General features: G+C 37.9%; 1 protein-coding gene across 2 annotated transcripts in view; it reads left to right on the top strand.

Annotated features, from left to right (window-relative positions):
• CLUL1 (clusterin like 1) overlaps positions 1 to 17217 on the top strand; it is a 30836-nt gene extending 13619 nt beyond the window's left edge. For both annotated transcript variants that reach the window (XM_043558421.1, XM_043558420.1), the window contains exons 6-9: positions 3885 to 4022; positions 11328 to 11542; positions 15398 to 15582; positions 16928 to 17217. In XM_043558421.1, coding sequence (XP_043414356.1) covers positions 3885 to 4022; positions 11328 to 11542; positions 15398 to 15577 — 533 coding nt within the window. In that variant the 3' untranslated portion in view covers positions 15578 to 15582; positions 16928 to 17217. The remainder of the gene's footprint in view (positions 1 to 3884; positions 4023 to 11327; positions 11543 to 15397; positions 15583 to 16927) is intronic.
• The last annotated feature ends 5844 nt before the right edge of the window (positions 17218 to 23061 follow it).

Here is a 23061-nt window from a genome sequence, read left to right as displayed (position 1 = left end):
TCATTACTGGAATCATTGCTGGGTTCTATTTCAGGGTCTGGAGGACTTTTCTTGTAAGTCAGGTGTTTTCTCTGGTATTCTATTCTGAGGTCCCAAATTCACCAATATTCAGGAAAAGCATCAAGGCAGTAGACTAAATATATCAATGCTAGAGTGATATTAAGTAATTTTTGCCTGAACTTTTAAATAGATATCATTGTTTGTGTTCATTAGAACAAAATAGTGCCCCTCCCCCATCTTTCACATTGTGTGCATCCTTATATGTGGATGCACATCCTTATACATGTGCAGAGGAGTATATAGTGATTCATTTGCACTGAAATCTAAATAACTTTCCAATCACTACAACCCCCTCCCACCCCACCAAGTAAGAATGTAGGTTTCCACCAGTTCTGCCCCAGCTTCCACTCCATTCACACATACCCTGCTCAGCTGGCCCTCTGCACAACCCCCACCTTGGTGATAACCGGCATATCCAGAGCCTCCTGTAATGCAAACGTAACATAAATGCAAGTATGAAAAACAAAAACAAAAGGGCCTGTGATACACCTTTCAACTCTTCTTTCTCTGCTATCCCTACCCTACCTGACAGCACAGAGCTAGCTCAACAGAAGAGACATTCTCTTCTCGGATAAGCACATGCAGACTATCTATCAAAAATAGTCAGAGAGGGGCCATAGGGTATTTGCAAGCGATTTCCATCACTTTTCTGGACAGGTGGTAGGTGAGGAATAAACCTAATGTGCCTGCACAGTCTGCCTAATGAGAAGACATTTTGAGCTTTGTCCCTGTGTAGACAGAATAATAGCTGCCCAAAGATATCTACACCCTAATCTGCAGGACCTGTGAATATGTTGTGTTATGTGGCAAGGGGAAAGTAAGGTTGTAGATGGAATTGAGGTGCTGGTCAGCTGATCTTAAAACGGGGAGATTATCCTGAATTATCCATGTGGCTACGAGGGTTCTTCAAAGTGGGAAAGAGGGGCACCTGGGTGGCTCAGTCGGCTAAGCGTCTCTTAATTTCAGCTCAGGTCATGAACCCATGGTTCACGAGAGCCAGCCCCACGTCAGGCTCCACGCTGAGCATAGAGCCTGTTTGGGATGGTCTCTCTCCCCCTCTGTCTGCCCCTCCCTGCTCACATGCAAGTTTTTTTTCTCTCTCAAAAAAACTAATAAACATTTTTTAAAAAGGGGAAGAGGGAGGCAGAACAAAACCCATAGAGATGGTACTATGAGAAGGCCCCTACTTTGCTGCCTTTGAAGGTAGAGAAAGAGGGCCATCAAGTAAGGACTATAGTTGGCCTCTAGAAATTGGAAAGGCAAGGAAATAGATTCTCCCCTAGAGCCTCCAGAAAAAAAAAATCCCCTGCCAGCACCTTGATTTTAGGCCAGTGAAACCCATTTCAAACTTCTGACCCACAGAACCAGAACATTTGTACTATTTCAAGCCACTACATTTGTGGTATTCTGTTACAACAGCAACAGGAAATGAATACAAGCCTCTTGTCAATTACCATGGCCAACATTGCCTGAGTGAGCACTGTGTATCTGGCAACCTTCATGGATGGGTTTTATTTGTCATGATTGTCCTAAGTGCTAAAATTAGAAAAGTAGCTAAAATTGAATAATGAACACCATTAAAAGGAAAGAGGCAGCAATAAAAATTCTGAAATATTTTGGTTATTAGTATTTTTTTCTTTGATTGAGTATGATTTCATTTTTGTCTCCATATGAGAGAATTTCTTTCCTACCTCAATCTTTCTAGACCTAAGTTCCTACTGAAAGAGAATAAAATAGCTCTTGCAGTTGTCCTCACTTGCCTCATGAATCCCTGGCAAGGATAGATGGCATTGAATGAAACTGTGTGGTGCAGTAGCCTGATGCAATGCTGGTTGCTGGGAGATATGAGCTCTAATCCCACATTGGAGAGTGTTGCTGCCTTTAATTTTCCCTCTGACTGGGGTGGGGAGACAGGCAAGTGGGGAGAGGAGATGGTTGCTATGAGTGACAGCACTGGAAGTAGCTGCCTAGAAGGGTCTAGAGCTCAGTGATGGGTTACTGTCATGCCATGGCACAGAATGAGGAACTGGTATCACATGGACCTGGAATTTGCCATCCCCAATCTACACACCAGGTGTTCAACTAGATGCTGGGAATAAGACCACGATTATGACACAGCTCCCTGACTTTTAGGAGCTCAGTCCAGAGAAAGGAAAACAGATCAGTGGACAACTACAAGACCATTGTAACTGAAATGACAGAAAAAGGTATGGAAGAATGACATGATTCAAATGATAAGACCAAATCCCTTCCCTCAACGGGCTCAGGGTCTAACAGAGAAGGTAAAAAAGCAAACAGTACATGAAGCAGAGACAAGCTCTACAGTAGAACTCCTCAGTGACTACAGGGGACCGTTCAGGAAGGCAGCTGAGAAGAAATGACTTCCTATTCAACAAAAGGAGATGGTTGCCTTATACACCACATGATGTAACCAATGCCTCAGAGGTTTTTAAGCAACAGATTTCACAATTTATCTTAAAATGAAATGTTTTGTTTTAAAATGTTGATGATTCAATATAGGAGAAAATCATTGGGTTGTAAATTAGTAATAAATGTTTCCTAATGTGAAACATTCAGTTGAGAACTGTCAATTTTCTGTTGGATTTACTTCTTTTTCACGTCATCATTTTCATATGGATTATTAGTTCTTCCAGAAAAAAAAAGGGTTTCTCAAAAGTTGACCTGCTTTAGATGTTTTCCCAAATTCTTGATCCATTGTTTATAACATCATATATATGAAATGCAAAAGGAATAGTAATAAAGTAAATGCCTACCACCCAGTTTTAGAAATAGATATTCCCAGTGCCTTTGAAACTCCAATGTATTTCCCAATTTTGGCTTTAAAAGATTAAAATAATTATTAGAAAATTTTAAAAAATGTGTAATATTTATTTATTTCTGAGACAGAGAAAGACGTACAGACAGATGGACAGACAGAGCGTGAGTTGGGGAGGGGCAGAGAGCAAGGAGACACAGAATCCGAAGTAGGCTCCAGGCTCTGAGCTGTTGACAGAGTCTGATGCAGGGCTCGAATTCACAAACTGTGAGATCATGACCTGAGTCAAAGTTGGACACTTAACTGACCAAGTCACCTAGGAGCCCCTAGAAAAATTTTTAAATAGAAAGAAATCCAAAGAGAAAAGCAGCTTACAACTCCCTATTTAGTTAATCCATCGACATCAGAAATAAAAATAATAAAAGTAAGACACACTAAATTTAAAATAATTCAAATATAGGGGTGCCTGGGTGGCTCAGTCGGTTAAGTGTCTGACTCTTGATTTTGGCTCAGGTCATGATCTCACAGGTTTGTGAAATGGAGCCCCACATCAGGCTCTGTGCTGACAGCGCAAAGCCTGCTTAGGATTCTGTCTCTCCCTTTCTCTCTCTGCCCTTCCCCCGCTTACACTCTCTCTTTCTCTAAAAAATAAATCAACATTTTTTTAAAAATTAAAAAATAATTCAAATATATAAAAGAACAAAACAAATGAAAGCTGCCCTCTCACATCCCATCAAGTATGTCTTCCCAAAGATTCCTCATAATTCCCTCCAGAAAATAAAACCATATGCATTAACCTTTCTGAAGGAGGAGTGTACAAATAATAATGAATAATAATAATAGTAATGTGATTGTTGGATTAAAGAATATGTGCAATTTTAAATAGATGTCAAATTGTCCTAGCAAATGGTTGCAACAATGGACCTTCCTATGATTGAATATGGAAAGATTTTGAAAGAACTGGTGAGACAAAGAAATGACATCTAGTCCATGCCTTTAAAATGCAGACTCTAATGACATTAATGTGTAAACACTATGTTACCTGCAGACTCTAACCATGGAAGCCTGAGTTCAGAGATGTTGCCTGTGCAGAACAGGGGACCGTGTGCAGAACTTGGCCAGAATTTGTCAGAATGTTTCCAGTTTCATGCAAGATGCCAAAAATGTCAGGATTACCTGTGGGAAGGTAAATAATCATTATTTTCTCAAGGTTTCAATAGTATCCTGGTCAGAGGTCAAAATCACACTTTTGCAAGCATCATGGATTCATTTATTTTCCTTCAAGCACTTTTTATGCATGTTTATTTCCATCTAGGGGTGCTCAGCATAGTTTTATAAGCTTTTATTATTCAAAAGTAGGTCAACTCGCTTTTTTCCTTATTTAAAATTCCCTCCTGTTCCTGTGAAACTTTTTGGGGTTAAAGACAGAGAAACACTAATGTGTGCAAAAGAGAAGTAGGAGCAAATTAAGGCACTCTTTCCTTTTTACCACAAGGAAAAAAAATCCCACCACGGAAGCAATCTTCCCATTGTGTAAGCAAATTGTTAGCCACGTGAGTTTTTGTTTTTACATTTTTTTCTTAAGTTTATTTATTTATTTATTTAGAGAGAGCTCAAGCAGGTGAGGAGCAGAGAGAGAGAATCCCAGGCATGCTCCATGCTGTCAGCAGGAAGAGCCCCATATGGGTTCCATCTCATGGAGAGAGAGATCATGACCTGAGCTGAGATCAAGGGTCAGGTGCTTAACAGACTGAGCCACCCAGGCGCCCCAACTGAGTTTTATTTTTAAGTGGCATTAACTCTTTCCAGCTGGTGGGTAAATCACTAATTAGAATTTAAATATGTAAAGTGGCTCCTCATACAGTCTTTCCCCTCCCAGACCTAGCAAAGAGTGACCTTCGGTTCCTTCCCCAGGTGAGAAATCCTTCTCTTGCCTGGCAGCCCCCCTTCTCCCACCCTTCCCTTAGCTAAAGTCACTCCTCCCACCTGCTAGGGCCCCAACACATTTTCTTACAAAAGCCACGAGATTTCAATTCCTGTGTTTCTGCATTTCACCTCGCTAAAGGAAGGAAATTCTAAAAAGCAAGGTTGAATAGAAACTGGACCTTTCTGTTATTTCTCCTGAATTGTGAATTGAGTGACTCTGCATCTCTGTTTCATCATTTGGAGAATGGCAATAATATATCTATTTTATACGGGTGTTTTGCAGATTAAATAAAATGGCTGACATACTAATGATTTTCATTATTCAAGTCTTTGCTTTTTAAGTCACAGTTATAAGGTTGCATACAGAAACAGAAGTTTTTTTATAACAGAAAAATTTACACAAATACACTGACTGCCTACAAAAATAGTCTCACGCAAACATCCCATCTATGTATCATTAACTTCCTTTCAACCAGTTAAGAACTTTTATGAATAATCTCTCTCTATCATAAAATAATACAGAAGATGGGAGGGGGGATTGGAGGAAGGTGGCCAATAGATACAAACTTCCAGTTATGACATAAATAGGTGCTAAGCATGTAACCTTCAACATGATTACAGCTAACATTGCTGTGTGATGTATAGGAAAGTTGGTAAGAGAGGAGATCCTAACAGTTCTCATCACAAGGAGAAATTTTGTTTTCTTTTTGTTGTATCTATATGATATGATGGATGTTAACTCAACCTATTACAATAAGTATTTCACAACATATGTAAATCAGACCATCATACTTTACACCTTATACTTCTATCTGTCAGTTACTTCTCAATAAAACTGGAAAAAATACGGAAGAAATCAGATTATATAATACAAATGTCTCAGATATCAATATACATCAGACAATGCATCAGATATGGTACAAATCAGGTAATATAGAATACATGCAATGTGTTTGAAAAAATTTGTTTTTAATTTTAAGTAGACTCCACACCCAGTGTGGAGTTTGAACTCAAGACTCTGAGATTAAGAGTTGCGTGTTCTACCAACTGAGCCAGACAGGTACCCTGAATACATGCCATGTTAATCGACTGCTGCATAGGTAAAACATCAAGGAAAGAATGTTCTAATGTGCTCCCATGTAACTTAAAACTTTTATTATAAAATGCATTTTGTTATAAATGTACAAAGAGTAAAAGAACAAAAACCCAAGTGCCTACATCCTGGATTAAGAAATAAAACATCACCAAAATAGATGAAACTCCCTCTGTGATCTTCCAAATCACATCCTCTTTATCTCCTCAAAAGGAAACTATTTTGAATTTAGTGTTTATTATTTCTTTTCTCTTCTTTATACTGTTATCACATGTATATATATATAATACACACAGCATTTTTGGCAATGAGTTACATGTTTTTAACTTATATTGTCAAAGTATCATTTTTAACTTTAAAACTATGACTCGTACAAATATAAAATGAGCACATGTCAAGATTAATTTATCCCATTAATGAGGGAATCAGCAAAGTATTAAAGCTGTTACAAAGGAGTACAGGACAGACTGAAGTATTTACAGTCAAAGATAGAATGTTGAAGTCAGATTGCAAAATTAGATATAATTTTGCCCTAAACTATGCCCTAAAGGGCATAAAACTATGCCCTAAAGGGCAATAAAACTATAAGTTTTGCAGTTATGTTTTCTATCAGACCAAAATAATTTATATCTCTACTGGACAAAAACATTTGCAACTTTCAATCTAGGATGTTCTCTGGCCCTGAGCAACACTAAGTAGTAAATTCAACAAAAGATCATTTCTTTAGAGAATCAAAGAATCTGTAGGTAGGCAGGCCTTTTAGGCAATGTTTTACATGACATTAAAAAGGTATGCAGCCATTTTTTTTTCTTTTTAATTTGAGAGAGGACGCAAACATGAGCCGGGGAGAGGGACAGAGGGAGAGAGAGGGAGAGAATATGAGAGAGAGAGAGAGAGAGAGAGAGAGAGAGAGAGAGAGAGAGAGAGAATCTTAAGCAGGCTTTATGACCTGAGCTGAAATCAAGAGTCAGATGCTCAACCGACTGAGCCATCCAGGTGCCCCAACATGCAGCCATTCTTCTGCCTTGTTTCCAAATTTTGGATACTTTTTCTTAACAGTGTAAATATATTGCTTATGTATTCTTTTGCAGCTTGGTTATACAGTATAGTTTGGGACAGTTAGCCATATGAATACATGTTCTGATTCATTAATTCACTGATGTGTTGGTCTCTGTAGGCATATCACAATTTACCCATTCTCCTTAAGTGTATTTAAGTTGCTTCCATGTTTTTCTATTACAAACAACACTTCTACATTTTGTCAAACAATAATTTTGCCTCTTTAATCAATATTTGATTCTTTCCTTGTTCTAAGACTATGTACATAGCTATAATTATAGATATAAGATCTTATAAATCTTATAATAAATAAATCTTATATTTGATAAATATTTTCCAAGAGATCATAAATCTTTTTGTTTTTCCACTATTTACCATACCGTTTTGTCCTGATTTTAATTTTTTATTTTTACAATAGATGATCCTTTTTTAATATTTATTTATTTTTGAGAAAGAGAGAGAGCATGAGCGGGTTAGGGGCAGAGAGAGAGGGAGAGAGAGAATCCCAAACGAGTTCCGTGCTATCAGTGCAGAGTCCTACACGGGGCTTGAACTCACAAACCGTGAGATCCTGACCCCAGCCAAAATCAAGAGTTGGCTGCTTAACCAACTGAGCCACCCTGGTGCCCCTGGCCTTGATTGTAAACAGATTTTCTGTAAGTGACTATTTTCCTCTTTTTCCATATCAATTACTGGTACTGTATATAACAATTCAAAATAGTAGTTTCCTTTTGAGAGAACAGAGAGGTTTTAATGTGGAAGGGGCACAATGGGAGTTTCACGTATTTAGGTAATATTTTATTTCTTAATATAGTTGGTAGGCACATGGGAATTATACCAAAGAACTTCTGTGTCCTGCCCACTTTGTTAAATGACCATATAACTATCAATTAAATTAGATCTCCTTTGAATGTGACATAGGCAGTATTAATAATTACTTAAGAACAATAGGCATAAATTGAGACCTCTCCTAGGCAGAAGGGAATGTATGTATTGTAGATTAAAAACAAAAAGGCCACAGCATTTTGTGGTTTCTGCCATCAAGAGATAGTCTGCTTTTCTAGTCCATGAATCTGGGCTTGGCCATGGGTCTGTCCTTAGTGAATGAGACATTGGCAAATGTGACCAAAGTGCAGACTTGAAACATGCTTGTAAATTAAAGCTTGTCCTTCCTCTCTTGCAGTTGGAAACCTATCTACCATATGAACATTTGTGTATCTCCTTTGGAGAAATGCCTATTCAAATCCTTTGCCCATATTTTAATTTTATTATTTTTTTAATGTTTATTTATTTGAGAGAGAGAGAAAGAGGAAAAGAGAGGAAGAGAGACAGAGAGAGAGAGAGAGAGAGAACATGATTGGGGGAAGGGCAGAGAGAAAGGGAGAGACAGAATCCCAAGCAGGCTCCATGCTGTCAGTGCAGAGCTGGATGCAAACTGTGAGATCATGAGCTGAACCGAAATCAAGAGTTGGCTACTTAACCAACAGAGCCACCCAGTTGCCCCATGTTATTATTTTTTTTTATTGTTGAGTTGTAAGAGTTCTTAATATATTCTAGATACTAAACCCACATCAGATATATTATTCACAAATATTTTCTCCCATGTGCTGCCTTTTTACTTTTGGAATGGTGCCCTTTGAAATATGATAATATTCCATTTTGATAAAGTCTAATTTGTCTATTTCTTTTTTTCTATTTTTGTATTTTGATGCCATATCTAAGAAACCATTGCCTAATCCAAGATCCCATAGATTTATACTTACGTTTCACCTAACAGACTTACATATTTAGTTCATATGTTTAGGTCTCTGATACTTTTTTTTTTTTAACGTTTATTCATTTTTGAGAGTCAGAGAGAGACAGAGCATGAGCAGGGAAGGGGCAGAGAGAGAGGGAGACACAGAATCCGAAGCAGGCTCCAGGCTCTGAGCTGTCAGCACAGAGCCCCATGCGGGACTCAAACTCACAAACTGTGAGATCATGACCTGAGCTGAAGTCGGACGCTTAACCAACTGAGCCACCCAGGCGCCCCCCTGATACATTTTGAGTTCGTTTTTGTATATGGTGTGAGGGAGGAGTCTAACTTCTTTCTTTCATAGTTGGATATCCAGTTATCTCAGTTCTACTTCTTGAAAAGACTGTTCTTTTCCCCATAGAATTATCTTGGCATCTTTGTTGAAAATCCATTGACAGCAAATGTAGGGTTTATTTCTGGACTCTCAATTCTATTCCATTGATCCATATGTCTGTCCGAAGCCAATACCACACTGTTTTGACAGTTGTACTGTGTAAGCCAATACCACACTGTTTTGACAGTTGTACTGTGTAGTTTTGAAATTAGGAAGTGTGATGGTCCAACTTTGTTCTTCGTTTTCAAGATTCTTTTGGTTATCCTGGGCCCTTTGCCTTTCTATATAAATTTTGGGATCAGCTTGCCAATTTCTGCAGAAAGGAAATTTGGCAATCTATAGATCAATTTGTGGAGTATTGCCATTCTAACAATATTAAGTCTTCCAATCCATCAGCGTGTCTTTCCATTTATTTAAATCTTCTCTAATTTCTTTCAAAGATGTTTTTTAGTTTTCAGTTACAAGTCCTCCACTTAAAATTTTTTTCATGAGCATTCCCTCTCTCTCTGGCCTCCCCCGCTCATCCTCTGTGTGTGTGTCTCTTAAAAAGGGTGGGGGGGGGGTGCCTGGGTGGCTCAGTGGGTTACGTGTCCGACTTGGGCTCAGGTCATGATCTCACCGTTCATGAGTTTGAGCCCCACATCAGGCTCTGAGCTGCCAGCTCAGCCTGAAGCCTACTTCAGATTCTGTGTCTCCCTTTCTGCCCTCCCCTGCTCATGCTCTGTCTCTCTCTGTCTTTCTCTCTCAAAAATAAACATTAAAAAATTTTAAAAAAATTTTTTTCATAAGCAATTTGTTCTTTTTGATGCTATTGTGAATGCAGTTGTTTTCTTAATTTCAGTTTTGGTTTGTTCATAGTATATAGAATACAACTGATTTTTATATATTGATCTTGTATTCTGCAACCTTGCTGAACTGTTTATTAGTTTTTATAGTTTTCTGTGTGTATGTATTCCTAGGACTTTCTACATACAAGATCATGTCATCTGTGAATATAGTTTTACTTTTTCCTTTCCTGTGTGATTGTATTTTGCATGAAGTTTCACCTTTGTTCCATGAGAATCTTTTTTCCTGGTGATCTCTTAAAGAGGAAATGAGTGTCCCTTTGTAGAATTCTGCTTGCCTAAATCATGAGGAAAATCACCACCTTCTTCCCCCATAATTAAAATCTATATATTTATATTACTATTCTAAAAGTTAACAACTCTGAAGTTGCACATGAAGACATTTTAAAAGAATATCTGAATCTCCTTTGAAATGTATACTATATCTTAACTGTAACTCCCTTTGTTTTCAAAATGTTTTCGTGAATCACTTTTCAAAAGTATGCTGTTACAAGTTGGTTTCCTTATAAGTACAAGGGTCTCCCCCTCCTAAAGATCTCAAAATGATTTCTGAAAAAGTATGAGATGCCAGGGAATCTCGCGTTATATTTTAAGTATCAAAAAGAAACCTACAAATTGATGTATAAGACCTCAGATGAGGTAGTCACCCAGCTCTGGTTGGTGAATTCTCTCCTACCCCTATTTGCCTGAAGGCATGGCTTTTTAGTAAACAGGAAAAGACACAGTGTACAAAGTCTGTGGTCTTTTTCCATAACAACAACCTCTTATGGTCCCAAATGCCCTAACACAGACTCATCCATAGTCTGCAGATAATCTTTACACAATATCAAACAAGTTGCTCATCAGCACAGCTATGTTAATTCCTATAATCCTGTTTCAGTTCAGATAGGCTGTTGTGCAATATAGCACAGAGCTGCAGAATCTCAGTGGCTTGTAAGCACAAAGGTTTATTTCTCACTCTGTGCTGTGTCAATTACAGTTTGAGTGGAAGGCCTGATACCTCCACTATATGGAAGAGAACTAGTTCTGCCATCAGGGGAAGGGGAACATGATAAATCCTTAACTGTTCTTTAGGCTTCCTCCAGAAGTGAGACACATCACTTTGAAGATGGCCACACTCAACTTCAAGGTGGCAGGGAGGCCCAGTCTCCCATGTGTCCCAATCAGAATATCAGTGAGTCGTCCAAATGACCTTCAGAGACATTACAAAAAAGGAGGAAAAGGAAAAGGAACATTTGCTAAATCACCAATATGTGACTGTCTTGTGATCAAGCACTTTACAGTGTTATTTCATTCATAACCATTTTACCTAATTGAAAACTCACTCAAGATCAAAAGCCTGGAAATAGAAAGCTTAAGGGCTGGGATTTAAACCCACACCACCCAACTCCAAATTTCATGGGCATTTTCCTTTACCATGTTACATTCTTCTTTGCTAGACTGTCCCGATGTACCTGAACTGCACACAAAAGTAGATGAGGCCCTCAGATTGGTCAACGTGTCCCATGAGCAATATGCCCAGATTCTCCAGATGACCCAGCATCACCTGGAGGACACCACATATCTGATGGAGAAGATGAGAGAGCAATTTGGCTGGGTGACTGAACTGGCAAACCAGACCCCAGGAACTGAGAGCACCTTCAACTCCATAAAGGTAATAGAGAGACCCAAGAACAGATATGGAGATTACATGTGCATACATTGATATTTTTTTCTGTTAATTCACTTATTAAGTACATCTGCATTTGAAAACAAGCTGTAGGAGGATATTCATATTTCCATCATGATTGTATTCAGGCTGACCTGCTACAATGTAGTGCATGGTCCTTAGAAATAAGAAATTCCTTGGGAATGCAAGCTGGTGCAGCCACTCTGGAAAACAGTATGGAGGTTCCTCAAAAAACTAAAAATAGAACTACCCTACGACCCAGCAATTGCACTACTAGGCATTTGTCCACGGGATAGAGATGTGCTGTTTCGAAGGGACACATGCATCCTAATGTTTATAGCAGCACTATCAACGATAGCCAAAGTATGCAAAGAGAATGTCCATCGATGGATGAATGAATAAAGAAGATGTGGTATATGTATACACACACACACACACACACACACACACAGTGGAGTATTACTCAGCAATCAAAAAGAATTAAATCTTGCCATTTGCAACTACGTGGATGGAACTGGAGGGTATTATGCTAAGTGAAATTAGTCAGAGAAAGACAAAAATTATATGACTTCATTCATATGAGGACTTTAAGAGACAAAACAGATTAACATAAGGGAAGGGAAACAAAAATATAAAAACAGGGAGGGGGACAAAACGGAAGAGACTCATAAATACGGAGAACAAACTGAGGGTTACTGGAGGGGTTGTGTGAGGGGGGATGGGCTAAATGGGTAAGAGGCACTAAGGCATCTACTCCTGAAATCATTGTTGCACTATATGCTAACTAATTTGGATGTAAATTTTAAAAAATAAAAAAATAAAACAAGTTAAAAAACAAACAAACAAAAAGAAATAAGAAATTCTATAAAGAAAACCAATTTAAAATGCAAAATATCTTCTAATCCAGACATGGCCAATTCTGCTTAAAGCTATAGGAATATAATTAACTTATGCAAGTAACCTTGAAGAAACCTGATCAGTGCAGTTTTTGAGAGACAAGACTTACAGGTAAAGCAACGAGTTCAAATGCTGACCCTGATACTCAGCAGCTGAGTAAGTTTGGGAAAGTTCCATACCCTTTCTAGGTCTGTTTTTCCACTTGAAAAATGGAAATAATAACAGCTAACTCAAAACTGATGTTTGTAAAGCAGTTAGTATAGGTTCCTTACTCAAAGCAAGGGCTTTGTAAATTTAGCTCTCAATAGTTTTTGAAACAAAAAGCTGCTGACTTACCTTGAGAGTTATGTTTACATCAAAACGTAGTGCCATCTGAAGTTGCACTTTATGCCATGTTTCCCACATTCAGTCAATAGCTCCTGTTGCATAACATAAAACAGTGACTGAATTTCTCTTCTGACCAACTCCTCCTACCCTCACTCCCACAACACACACTAGGTTAACAAACAAGGCTAGTGACTCCCGAAGAGGTTAGTATCTGTGGATTCCTAAAAAGACCTGGATACAAAAATCACTGGGCAGAGCAACTGAAGAAGCAATACTTTGTGGAGTGTGTAATGTCAGTGAGTTACTCAGATTGCCACGGATCCTCTTACCAACTTTGGCTGGTGCCGCTGCTAACTGTTCACCCTCTCCCCAACCCTTCTCCAAAGGGTTGCCCTTGGGGCCATTTAAGAGCTCCCTGCTGCATCAGGCTGAGGCCAGAGGTCACCTGAAGCCACATACTAGATTAGCTTCTCCCTCTTGCCTATGTTGCTTGCCTAATCCCCCAAAAAGTTTCACCTGAAGGCACCCTTAATAAATTGCTTTTGTCAGAGTCTCAGGCTCTGTTTCCAGAGAATCTGACATATGTGACATTCTGTGTCCTAATATATCTGTCTCTTTCAAACTGAAAGTTTGAGACATAGGTTTAGAGAGTCACATCCAGTACATTAAACAAACAAAACAAAACAGAATAGGGCAGACTAAGGAGAAAGAGTGCAGTGTACTTAACAAATCATATGCATATATCATGGAACTTTCATTTCCATTACATGTGTGTGTATGTGTGTGTGTAAATATGAGTGTATGCATATATATATATACATATATATATGTGTGTATATATATATATACATATATATATGTGTGTATATATATATATATATATATATATATATAGTGCGTATTTTTGAGTCATGATGTAAAAATGTATTTGTAACTGTTGACCACAGTCAAACAGTTCTGAAAGTCACTCTCCCAACCCGGCTGATTCTCTGACTTATTTCCTTCATCAGCTAGTTTATACTCTAGAGGAGTAAAATAATTCAGTATACTTGATCATTCTTATAAACACACACTTTCAGCTAATGAGGAAGAGGTCTTGTCTTGAAGAATAAAATCTGAAGACAATGTTGAGTAGTGCTTTCAGTCTTTAGAAAGTTACAGCCAAGAGTTAATTGCTTTCATATTCGTCAGTATTTTCCATTCTATGCTGCAGTTTGTTTCCATTCTAGTGTCTCTGGGTAACACTAATAGGTTTACCTAAAATTCTTTATATTGACAACAAAAGCAGTTCTATATAAAAATCTCCATATAAAATAAAATTATGGTTTTCAGTGATAATTCTTCTAATAGTCATGGTCACTAACGAGCACTTACTATGTGTCAGGCAATGTTCTAAGGACTTTTTCCATACACCAGATTGTTTAATACTCTCAGTGATCCTATAAGGTATTGTTTTTCACATTTTTCAGATGAGGTACAGAGAAGTTAAGCAACTTGTCTGAGGTCACACTGCTAGCAAGTGGTAGAACAGGGAGTTAAACCCAAGCAGCATTTCTCCAGAATTTCTGGACTTAACCACTTTGCTGAACTACCCGTAAAAGTTATTTTTATCAAAACAACTCTTATTTCATCATGTAACAGAAAGTGCAAAGCCGTAACACAGCAAGTACTGAAGAGGCATATACAAGTATGTAAACTTTCTGGCAAGTAAAAACAGTTATGCCCTTTAGGTTGTAATTACATGGTGTTAGCTTTATAATTATTTATTAAACTAGACAAAAATGCTTTATGCAGTTTTTATGTGGGTTATATTCACCAAAAGGAAAAGAGCTGGGAGAAATCATGTTAGCTATTTTTTTACATACTAGAATTAAGAAATTATCAGTTTTATTTGGCTTCTCAAGATTTTGCTTTAGTTTTTTTTTTGATAAGGAGGTTATTTGAAAACGTTTTAAAAATAGTTCTCTTAAGTTTACATCAACTTGCATGTCAGTACAGTTTCATTTAAATTATTAAAATCAAAGTATGTGCACTTGAGAATTCATTGAGAGTAACCGCCATGACTTTCAGATGACTGGTTCTCACCAAAATCACATAACAACCATAAATTGTAAATTTCCTAGGAAAATACAGTATAAAACTTGGTGCATCACATAAATAGTTGTGACTCTGATGGTAGCGCTCACCAAATATTCTGTCTGCTCACTCATATTTTCTAGCTCCTCCTGCTGTTAAATGGTGCCATGTGGCAAGTCCCGGCCAGTGAAATATGAAGAAAACTGACAAGGGTTATTTCTAGACTGAGATAGTGCAGGCCTTATACACTCTCCGTGTCTGCCAGGGGCACAAAGAAAGCCATGCATTCCTCATGCTACAGCCATGAGATGACCTGCCAGTGTCAACCAGGGTCCTGAATGTTGGAGGCTATACAGAGCCCCTGAAATGGACATGTAACATGAGCAAGAAGTAAATGTTTGTTGTATGAAGCCACTGGGATGTTGGGGCTACTCTGTTACCTCAGCATAACCTAGCCTATCCTGACTAATGTGGTATTAAGTTAATCCTGAATGTGCATTGGGGTTTAGTAATCTTTTACTGTATAATCCTTCTTCTTAGGTGGTTCCAGATGTTCATGAAGGGAATTTTCCCAAACAAGATGAAACAATGATAGACTTGAGCATTCTGCCTTCTCCCAATTTTACACTCAAGATCTCTCCTGAAGACAGTGATGACAGTTCTAACTTCATTAGCTACGTGCTGGCGAAAGCTGTGCAGCATTTTAAGAAACACTTTTAAAATTGGTAAGCAGAGTGCCAGGTTAAACATGCCTTGTTGATAGGAATAGATGATTCATAAAAGAGAAAAACAACAAAACTAGTTTTAAAATACTTGGAAAATATGTTCAACCTCATCAGTAATCAAAGACATAAAAATTAAGACACGATAGCATCATATGCCTATCAAACGTGTAAATTTTTTAAAAAATACAAAATCGTGATAGGAGTGTGATGAAATGGGAATTCTTATATGTTATTAGCAGGAACACAAACTGTTGTTGCCTTTTTGAAAATAGCTTTTGGAAAAGCTATTTGAGGGGCACCTGGGTGGCTCAGTTGGTTGAACAGCTGACTCTTGATTTCGGCTCCACCATCTCCTGGTTTTGTGAGTTCAAGCCCGAGTTGGGCTAGCAGCACAGAGACTGCTTGGGATTCTCTCTCTCCCTTTCTCTCTGCCCCTCTCCTGCTTGTTCTCTCTAAATACATACATACATACATACATACATACTTAAAAAATAACAATAAAAAGTCCCCTGCCCATCCTCCAAATCTGTATTTGCAAAATTATTTAAAATAGTAAAAATTTAAAAACAATCTTAATGGTTAAAAACAAGAGAATGGTTAAGTAGGTTGTAGCTTAATATCTTCTAAATTAGTGGCACAATTAAAACTGCATGGAACATTCTCTTTGGGTAATATGATCAATCTTAAAGAATAATTAAATTTTAATTCTAAATTATCATTCATAAGGGACATTGTTAGCAGGTCAGTGTATAATTAAGCTTGATATTACAGGATTTGCTGACTGTCCCTTTAAGTTTTGGAGAACTTTTTTTCAAGTTATAATAGTCAAACAATCAATATCTTTTTAGCATCTACTAAGTGAAGGCACAGACCCAGGTACTGTGGAGGAGAAAATGATGAATTTGACAAGATTCTTTCCCAAATGAGCTCTCTATCCAGCAGGGGATGGAGTGGGAGTTTACAAAACATACATATAACAATGACACAAGGTGGCATGTAGCCAGTCCCAAGATGGGGGCCTTTGGGAACTGAGGAGAGGACACTACTTTCCAGAAAAGGAGAAACTTCTTGGCTGGATATATTTCCTTTTTCACCCTCCTTTCCCACTGGCCTTCTATCCCCTTTCCTGTGCTCTTTCCCTCCCCTCATTCCTTCCCACCCTCTCTTCTCTCTTCTTTTCTTTAAAAAAAAAAAAATGGTTTTCCATTATTTTATTACACATTAATTTTTTCAAAAGCCAAGAGCATTTATTGTATTCCACATTCTGAACCTTTATTCCAAGAAAAAAATACACTGTCCAAAATTATTTACTAATATTTTGATTCTTGCTGCTTTTTTTTTAAAGGTAAGAAGACCTAACTCATCGTACACCTGGCAAGTAGAATTACCTCTTCAGGTACCTCTGAGACCTGAAAATCCCAAATGTATAAAACAATGTAATAAACGTAATACCAGGAAAACATGTCAGTTTTATATTATGAAGTACTATTAATTTTACATTGAATGACAGATTAATAGCTATTCAAATTGATTTAAAGTAGAATACCTTTTTTAAAAAATCACATGTACATATTACTAAATTCTATGGTACATTAGTAGTTCCTTGTATATTAAATAAATATTAAATTGCCAAGATGTCTCTGTTCTATCATTTCTACTACAAATACACCACTTTCTAATTAATGGAGGATACTTCTTTCAATTTGCTCTTGAATTTATAATATAATAATTGGCTTTTTGAAAAAAAATCTATAATTCATTTCTTTGTTTAGTAAAAACCTGTAACTTATGTATAGATTTTTTTCTGTTGAATACACTTCTGCATGAATAAATTTATTAACTGCTAATGAAAATTATAACTTTCCTGGGATCTTCTAACAAGACTTTTATCTTAAAATGCTTTGTCTTCAGTGAAGCCACCTTTGGAGTTAGTCATTACTCCCACCATCTCTGTCATCTCAACTCCAGGCTAATATTTCTCTTCTTTTGGTCAAGATCCTGAATTTTTTTTTTTGTTTATGTATTTATTTTGAGAGAGAGAGAGTGTGCGTGTGTCCATTTGCACGTGAGCCAAGGAGGGGCAGAGAGAGGAGAGAGAATCCCAGACAGGCTCTGTGCTAAATGCGCCTTGCAAGCATCATTCTACTTTCTGTGTCTATGAATTTGCCTCCTCTAGGCACCTCACATAAGTGGAATCATGCAGTCTTTGTCCCTTTGTGACTGGCTTTTTTTGCTTAGCATGATGTCCTTAAGTTTTATCCATTTTGTAGCGGGTGTCGGAATTTCTTTTTAAGGCTGAAGACTATTCCTTTGTGTGGGTGTCACGTTTTTGTTTATTCACTCATTCATCCATGGACACCTGGGTTGCCTCCACTTTTTGGCCGCTGTGAATAAGGTTGCTATAGGCATGAGTGTACTTCGTTGTTTCTTTGTAAAATTACCATAACAGGGTTCTCTTTGAACACGGCCATACATATTTTATGGAAAATCCAAGATGTCACTTACTTAACCTCATAATTTGAACCTTGGCGCAATACAATAATCAGAGAGTCATTTGCTAGTATATGTCACTAAAGATTACATTGGAAATATGTAGTCAGTCTTTTAAGTTATAAAGAGGAATACAATGAAAGAGAGGACTCAAAACCTTTAAAGCATTTCCCACACAGTCTTGATATTCTACTTGATGGGAACTCTTGTCAGAGAAAGTTAGATGAGTCAGAGGCAGCCAGTTGAAAATAATTCACTCCAGATGACTATAAAGTTTCTCCTATCAAAAGTGAGGGCTATTAAAAAAGATAGGACACTATTGATAGAATCTTGGGTTCCTTAATGTACTGAAGTCTCAAATAAATAGAGCCTTTTCAACCACATATTTGATATATTTGTCAGACAAGGTGCCAAAAATTAAGTTAAAAAGGGAAACTTTCTAAGTGCCTTTCTAAAGGGCCAATGAACTATGGGAAACTTGTAGACTGAGGAGTAGGAAGAGGGGTTGGTAAGTGGAAAGCACAGGTCTCGAAAACCTTCTGTGACAAGGCTGACCCAGATTCCAATCCCCACTGCTGTATTTCCTAGGTGTGTGACTTCAGGCAAGATGCTTAATGTTTCTAAACCTCAGTATCTTTACCTTAAAGTAATAGAAGGAATAGTTCTTGTTTTATAGCATAGTTGTGAGAACTACAGGAATTAATCCATAATGATAAGCATTAATAAATGGTAGCATTGATTATAAAGTAATATTATTATCAAGTGCCTGACTCACAGTTGGCTCTCAAAAATGTTCGTTTCCTGCTTCTTTACCTAATTATACCAACATTTTTGAGTTTGCTGTGTAAAGAAAAGAAGGTTTCTTCAGACCAGTAATATTCAAATGTTTTTGCTCTCAAACTTCCTAAAAGGAACATGAAAAAGTTATACTTGCTCTTGTATGTGATTTTTCAACATAAGTTGAAAGAATAGCAAAATTTTATTTTCCCATGTATTGTAAATATTAGCATTTCAAACATAAAATGGTTTCATCTCTCTTTAAAATATATCCAATGGAATCTAAATATCATGGAAATTTGATACCCAGAATCATCCACTTAAACAAATACACAAACAAGTTATTCTTTAACAATGAGAAATTTTCTTTCCATTTTCTCCTTAAACTCTGCTTTTCATTCTTTTTTCAAAGAATTTTATCCTAATGTAATATATTTTTATGTTTAAGCATCTTTTATTGATCAATAAAATGTAAGCATTTTTAGGTTTTTTAAAGTTTTTTTTTCTTTCTTTCTTTCTTTCTTTCTTTCTTTCTTTCTTTCTTTCTTTCTTCCTTTCTTTCTTTCAGAGAGAGACAGAGCACAAGCAGGGGCAGAGCAGAGAGACAGGGAGATGAGGCCTGTGCAGGGCTCGAACACACGAACCATGAGATGAACCATGGTTCATGAACCATGACTTCAGACATGAGCTGAAGTCAGATGCTTAACCCAGGAGCCCCAAATTTATTTATTTATTTTGAGAGAGACAGAGACAGCATGCATGGGGGAGGGAGAGAGAGAGAGCAAGAATCCCAAACAGACTGCACTGTCAGCGCAGAGCTCCATGAGGGGCTCTAACTCACAAAACTGCAAGATCATGACCTGATCCGAAATCAAGAGTCAGTTACTTAACTGACTGAGCCACCCAGGTGCGATTTAGATTTTAAAAATCAAAAATCTGCCCAGAGGAGCACCTGGGCAGCTCACTTGGTTAAGCGTCCAACCCTAGATATCAGCTCAGGTCTTGATCTCAGGGTCGTGAGTTCAGGCCCTGCATTGGGCTCCATGCTGGGCATGGAGTCTACTTAAAAAAAAAAAAAAAATCTGCCCAGGCACAAAAATCTAGGTATCAAATATTTATTCTCAGTTATCATTTGTAATTATTATTTGTATATATTGATTAAAGTAACAAACATACATATCTATGACCATTAAAATATAAAATAGAGGTACCTAGGTGGCTCAGTCAACTGAATGTCTGACTCTTGATTTTGGCTCAGGTCATGAACCCAGGGTCATGGGATGTGGGGTTGAGTCCTGCATTGGGCTCTGTGCTGACAGTGGAGCCTGCCTGAGATTCTCTTCTCTCTCTCCCTCTACCCTCTATATAATTATATATATTATAAATATTTAACAATATTTAACAGAAATAGATCTCTTAATGAGAAGGAAGAGCTTTCCCCCCAATAAGTTAATGTATCCATTGATACAGTTCTTTCCTAGAGTAAGATAGGATTCAGCACCCATACTACCCCTATTTTTTATTTTTATAGATAAAAGTGCTAGGAAACATACTGGCCTAAATGCAGTGGGGGTTGGAATGTTCCTTCTCTCAAGGAGGTCTTGCCTGGTGGTAGGACCTAAAGTAGTTCCTCTGTACAATTATCATGATGAGTGCTGGAGTAATGAATAGGATTGTTGAATCACTGTATTGTATACCTAAACCTACTATAACATGGTATGTTAACTATACTGGAATTAAAATTAAAACTAAAACTAATTAAATAAAGTAATTTCTCTGTACCTTCAGTAGCCCTTTACTGAGTTATGCCATCATCATATCATGATGATCGTTCATTTATGGAGCAGCCACTGGGAAAGGAACCATTCTCTATTATCATCAAACCAAGATCCTCCAAGTACCACAGTGGAAAAGGAATCTCCACACAGGCAGGGGAGCCTATGCTCTTTACCTTGAGATTCTCTTTGTGGTATAACTGATATTCGGCTAGAATAATAAACTCAGCTCAAACTGACAAAAGGAAACTAAACACAGAGGATAACATACAACTGGAAAATCTAGGCTATTTTCTGCCTGGGATCCGCCCCGCGGTTGGAAATGTGTGGAGACACTTTTCAGTTGGGGTGAAGTTGGAGGAATATGTACGTTTAGTTGGCTTTCCACAGGCATGCTAAAGCCCTGCAGTATGCTGGACGATCCTGCCCAGTGAAGAACTCTGCAGTTCTGGCCCACCCAGAACATGCTTCCACATGGCATCTTAGCTTCTTATACCCAGGACAATGCTCAAGCCGAACAGACAACATGGGTCCCCATTCCTGCCTGAAGTCTGTTTTCTGAGTTAAGGTTTTCTGACCCAGCATGTCTCCTCCCAAATGACCACCAAAAAGAATGCCCACTGCATCTGGTGCTACCCGCCCTGTCCAAATCGTACAACACAATACAGGAGGGCTATCATTCCTAATAGGAGACCGATGACTCTTTAAAACTATTACTATGCTGGGGTTGGGGCACCTGGGTGGCTCAGTTGGTTAAGTGTCCTACTCTTGATTTCAGCTCAGGTCATGATCTCAGTTTGAAAGATGGAGCCCTGCATCGGGCTCCATGCTGACAGCTCAGAGCCTGCTTGGGATTCTCTCGCTCTCTGTCTCTCAAAATAAATAAATAAACATTTTTTTTTTTTCAAATATCGGTATGGGATGGGGTGGGGAATGTGCTGTAGGAGGGGAAAATGAATCTATGCAGACCTAGGAAAGGCCAGCCTAGTACTGTGATGGATGAAATAGATTTAAAATATCTGCTGTTCTGTAACCCAATGCATTTCTGTTTATTGTGGCCTTTGTGAGCACTCATAAAACCAAACGGCAAGAACAGAGACTTTCCAGCTAGAAGTCTTGTGAAATGTTCCCTGAAGCACTTCTTAGTCTGTTCATAGTATTATCCTTCTTCCAATTAACCCAAATGGCCAGGTATTTTTTAAATTGTCTTTGAGATTTGATTTATTCTTTATAGGCTTTGTGCCACATAAAGGGATGCAAGATTGTTTTCACTGAGCGGATTAGGCAGAGCTGCACATGAAAGATATTCACCTCTTGCTAGAACTTGTGTTTCAATTACAAAAATTTTAACCTTGAGTTTGAGAGGCATATGTTAGCAGAAAGATGTGAGAATCTTGCACAGCCAATCCATTTGAGATAACCCGGGGAGAAAAAAAAAGAAAAAAAGTTGACTTTATTGAACGGAAAGAAATAGTGTTTGGTATGTTTCATTCAGTGCCAACATCTTACTCTTCATAACCCCAGACCCAGCAACAAAAAATACATTCAGCATCTACTATGTGCTAAAAAAAAGTTGTTGATTCAAAAGACTGCTTGTTGAAATTAGTCAGAGAAAGACAAATATCGTATGACTTCACTCATATGAGGACTTTAAGATACAAAACAGATGAACATAAGGGAATGGGAACAAAAATAACATAAAAACAGGGAGGGGGACAAAAATATAAGAGACTTAAATATGGAGAACAAACAGAGTTACTGGAGGGGTTATGGGAGGGGGGATCGGCTAAATGGGTAAGGGGCATTAAGGAATCTACTCCTGAAATCGTTGTTGCACTATATGCTAACTAACCTGGATGTAAATTAAAAAAATAAATAAATTTTTTAAAGACTGCTTATTGCATGTCCATGTATTAGTACATTTTATTTTTTTTAAAGATTTTCTTTTTAAGTAATTTCCACACCCAACATGGGGCTGTAACCCACAACCCTAAGACCAAGAGTCCCATCCATGGTCTGCTGACTGAGCCAGCCAGGCACCCCTCCTACATTTTAAACTAATTATCAAATTGCTCTTACCCAACAGTGTTTACATTAGAAACATTTCACAATAAGTGAAATTTTGCTGTCAAAAACTTGAGAATGGCTGGTTGTCATTAATCAAGTAAAAAAATGGGCCTATTCCACTTCCTCCAGCTACTGGCCTTCGGTGAGGATAGGGAAAAACGGGAAGGCACAGCGCCTGACAGCCTGGTCAAATAACAGGGTTTTGTTTGTTTTTGATTTCATGAATACGTCAGGACTGTTCCAGGCTCCTCTTAGTATTAAATGGTGCGGTGGGGGCTCCTGGGTGGCTCAGTCGGTTGGGCCACTGACTTCACCTGGGTCACGATCTCACGGTTCGTGGGTTCGAGCCCCGCATCCGGCTCTGTGCTGA

Source organism: Prionailurus bengalensis, chromosome D3 (genome assembly GCF_016509475.1).
Source record: "Prionailurus bengalensis isolate Pbe53 chromosome D3, Fcat_Pben_1.1_paternal_pri, whole genome shotgun sequence".
In the NCBI taxonomy this organism is placed as follows: Eukaryota; Metazoa; Chordata; class Mammalia; order Carnivora; family Felidae; genus Prionailurus; species Prionailurus bengalensis.
Note: the sequence above shows the minus strand (reverse complement) of the source record. Positions and strands in the feature narration are given on the sequence as shown.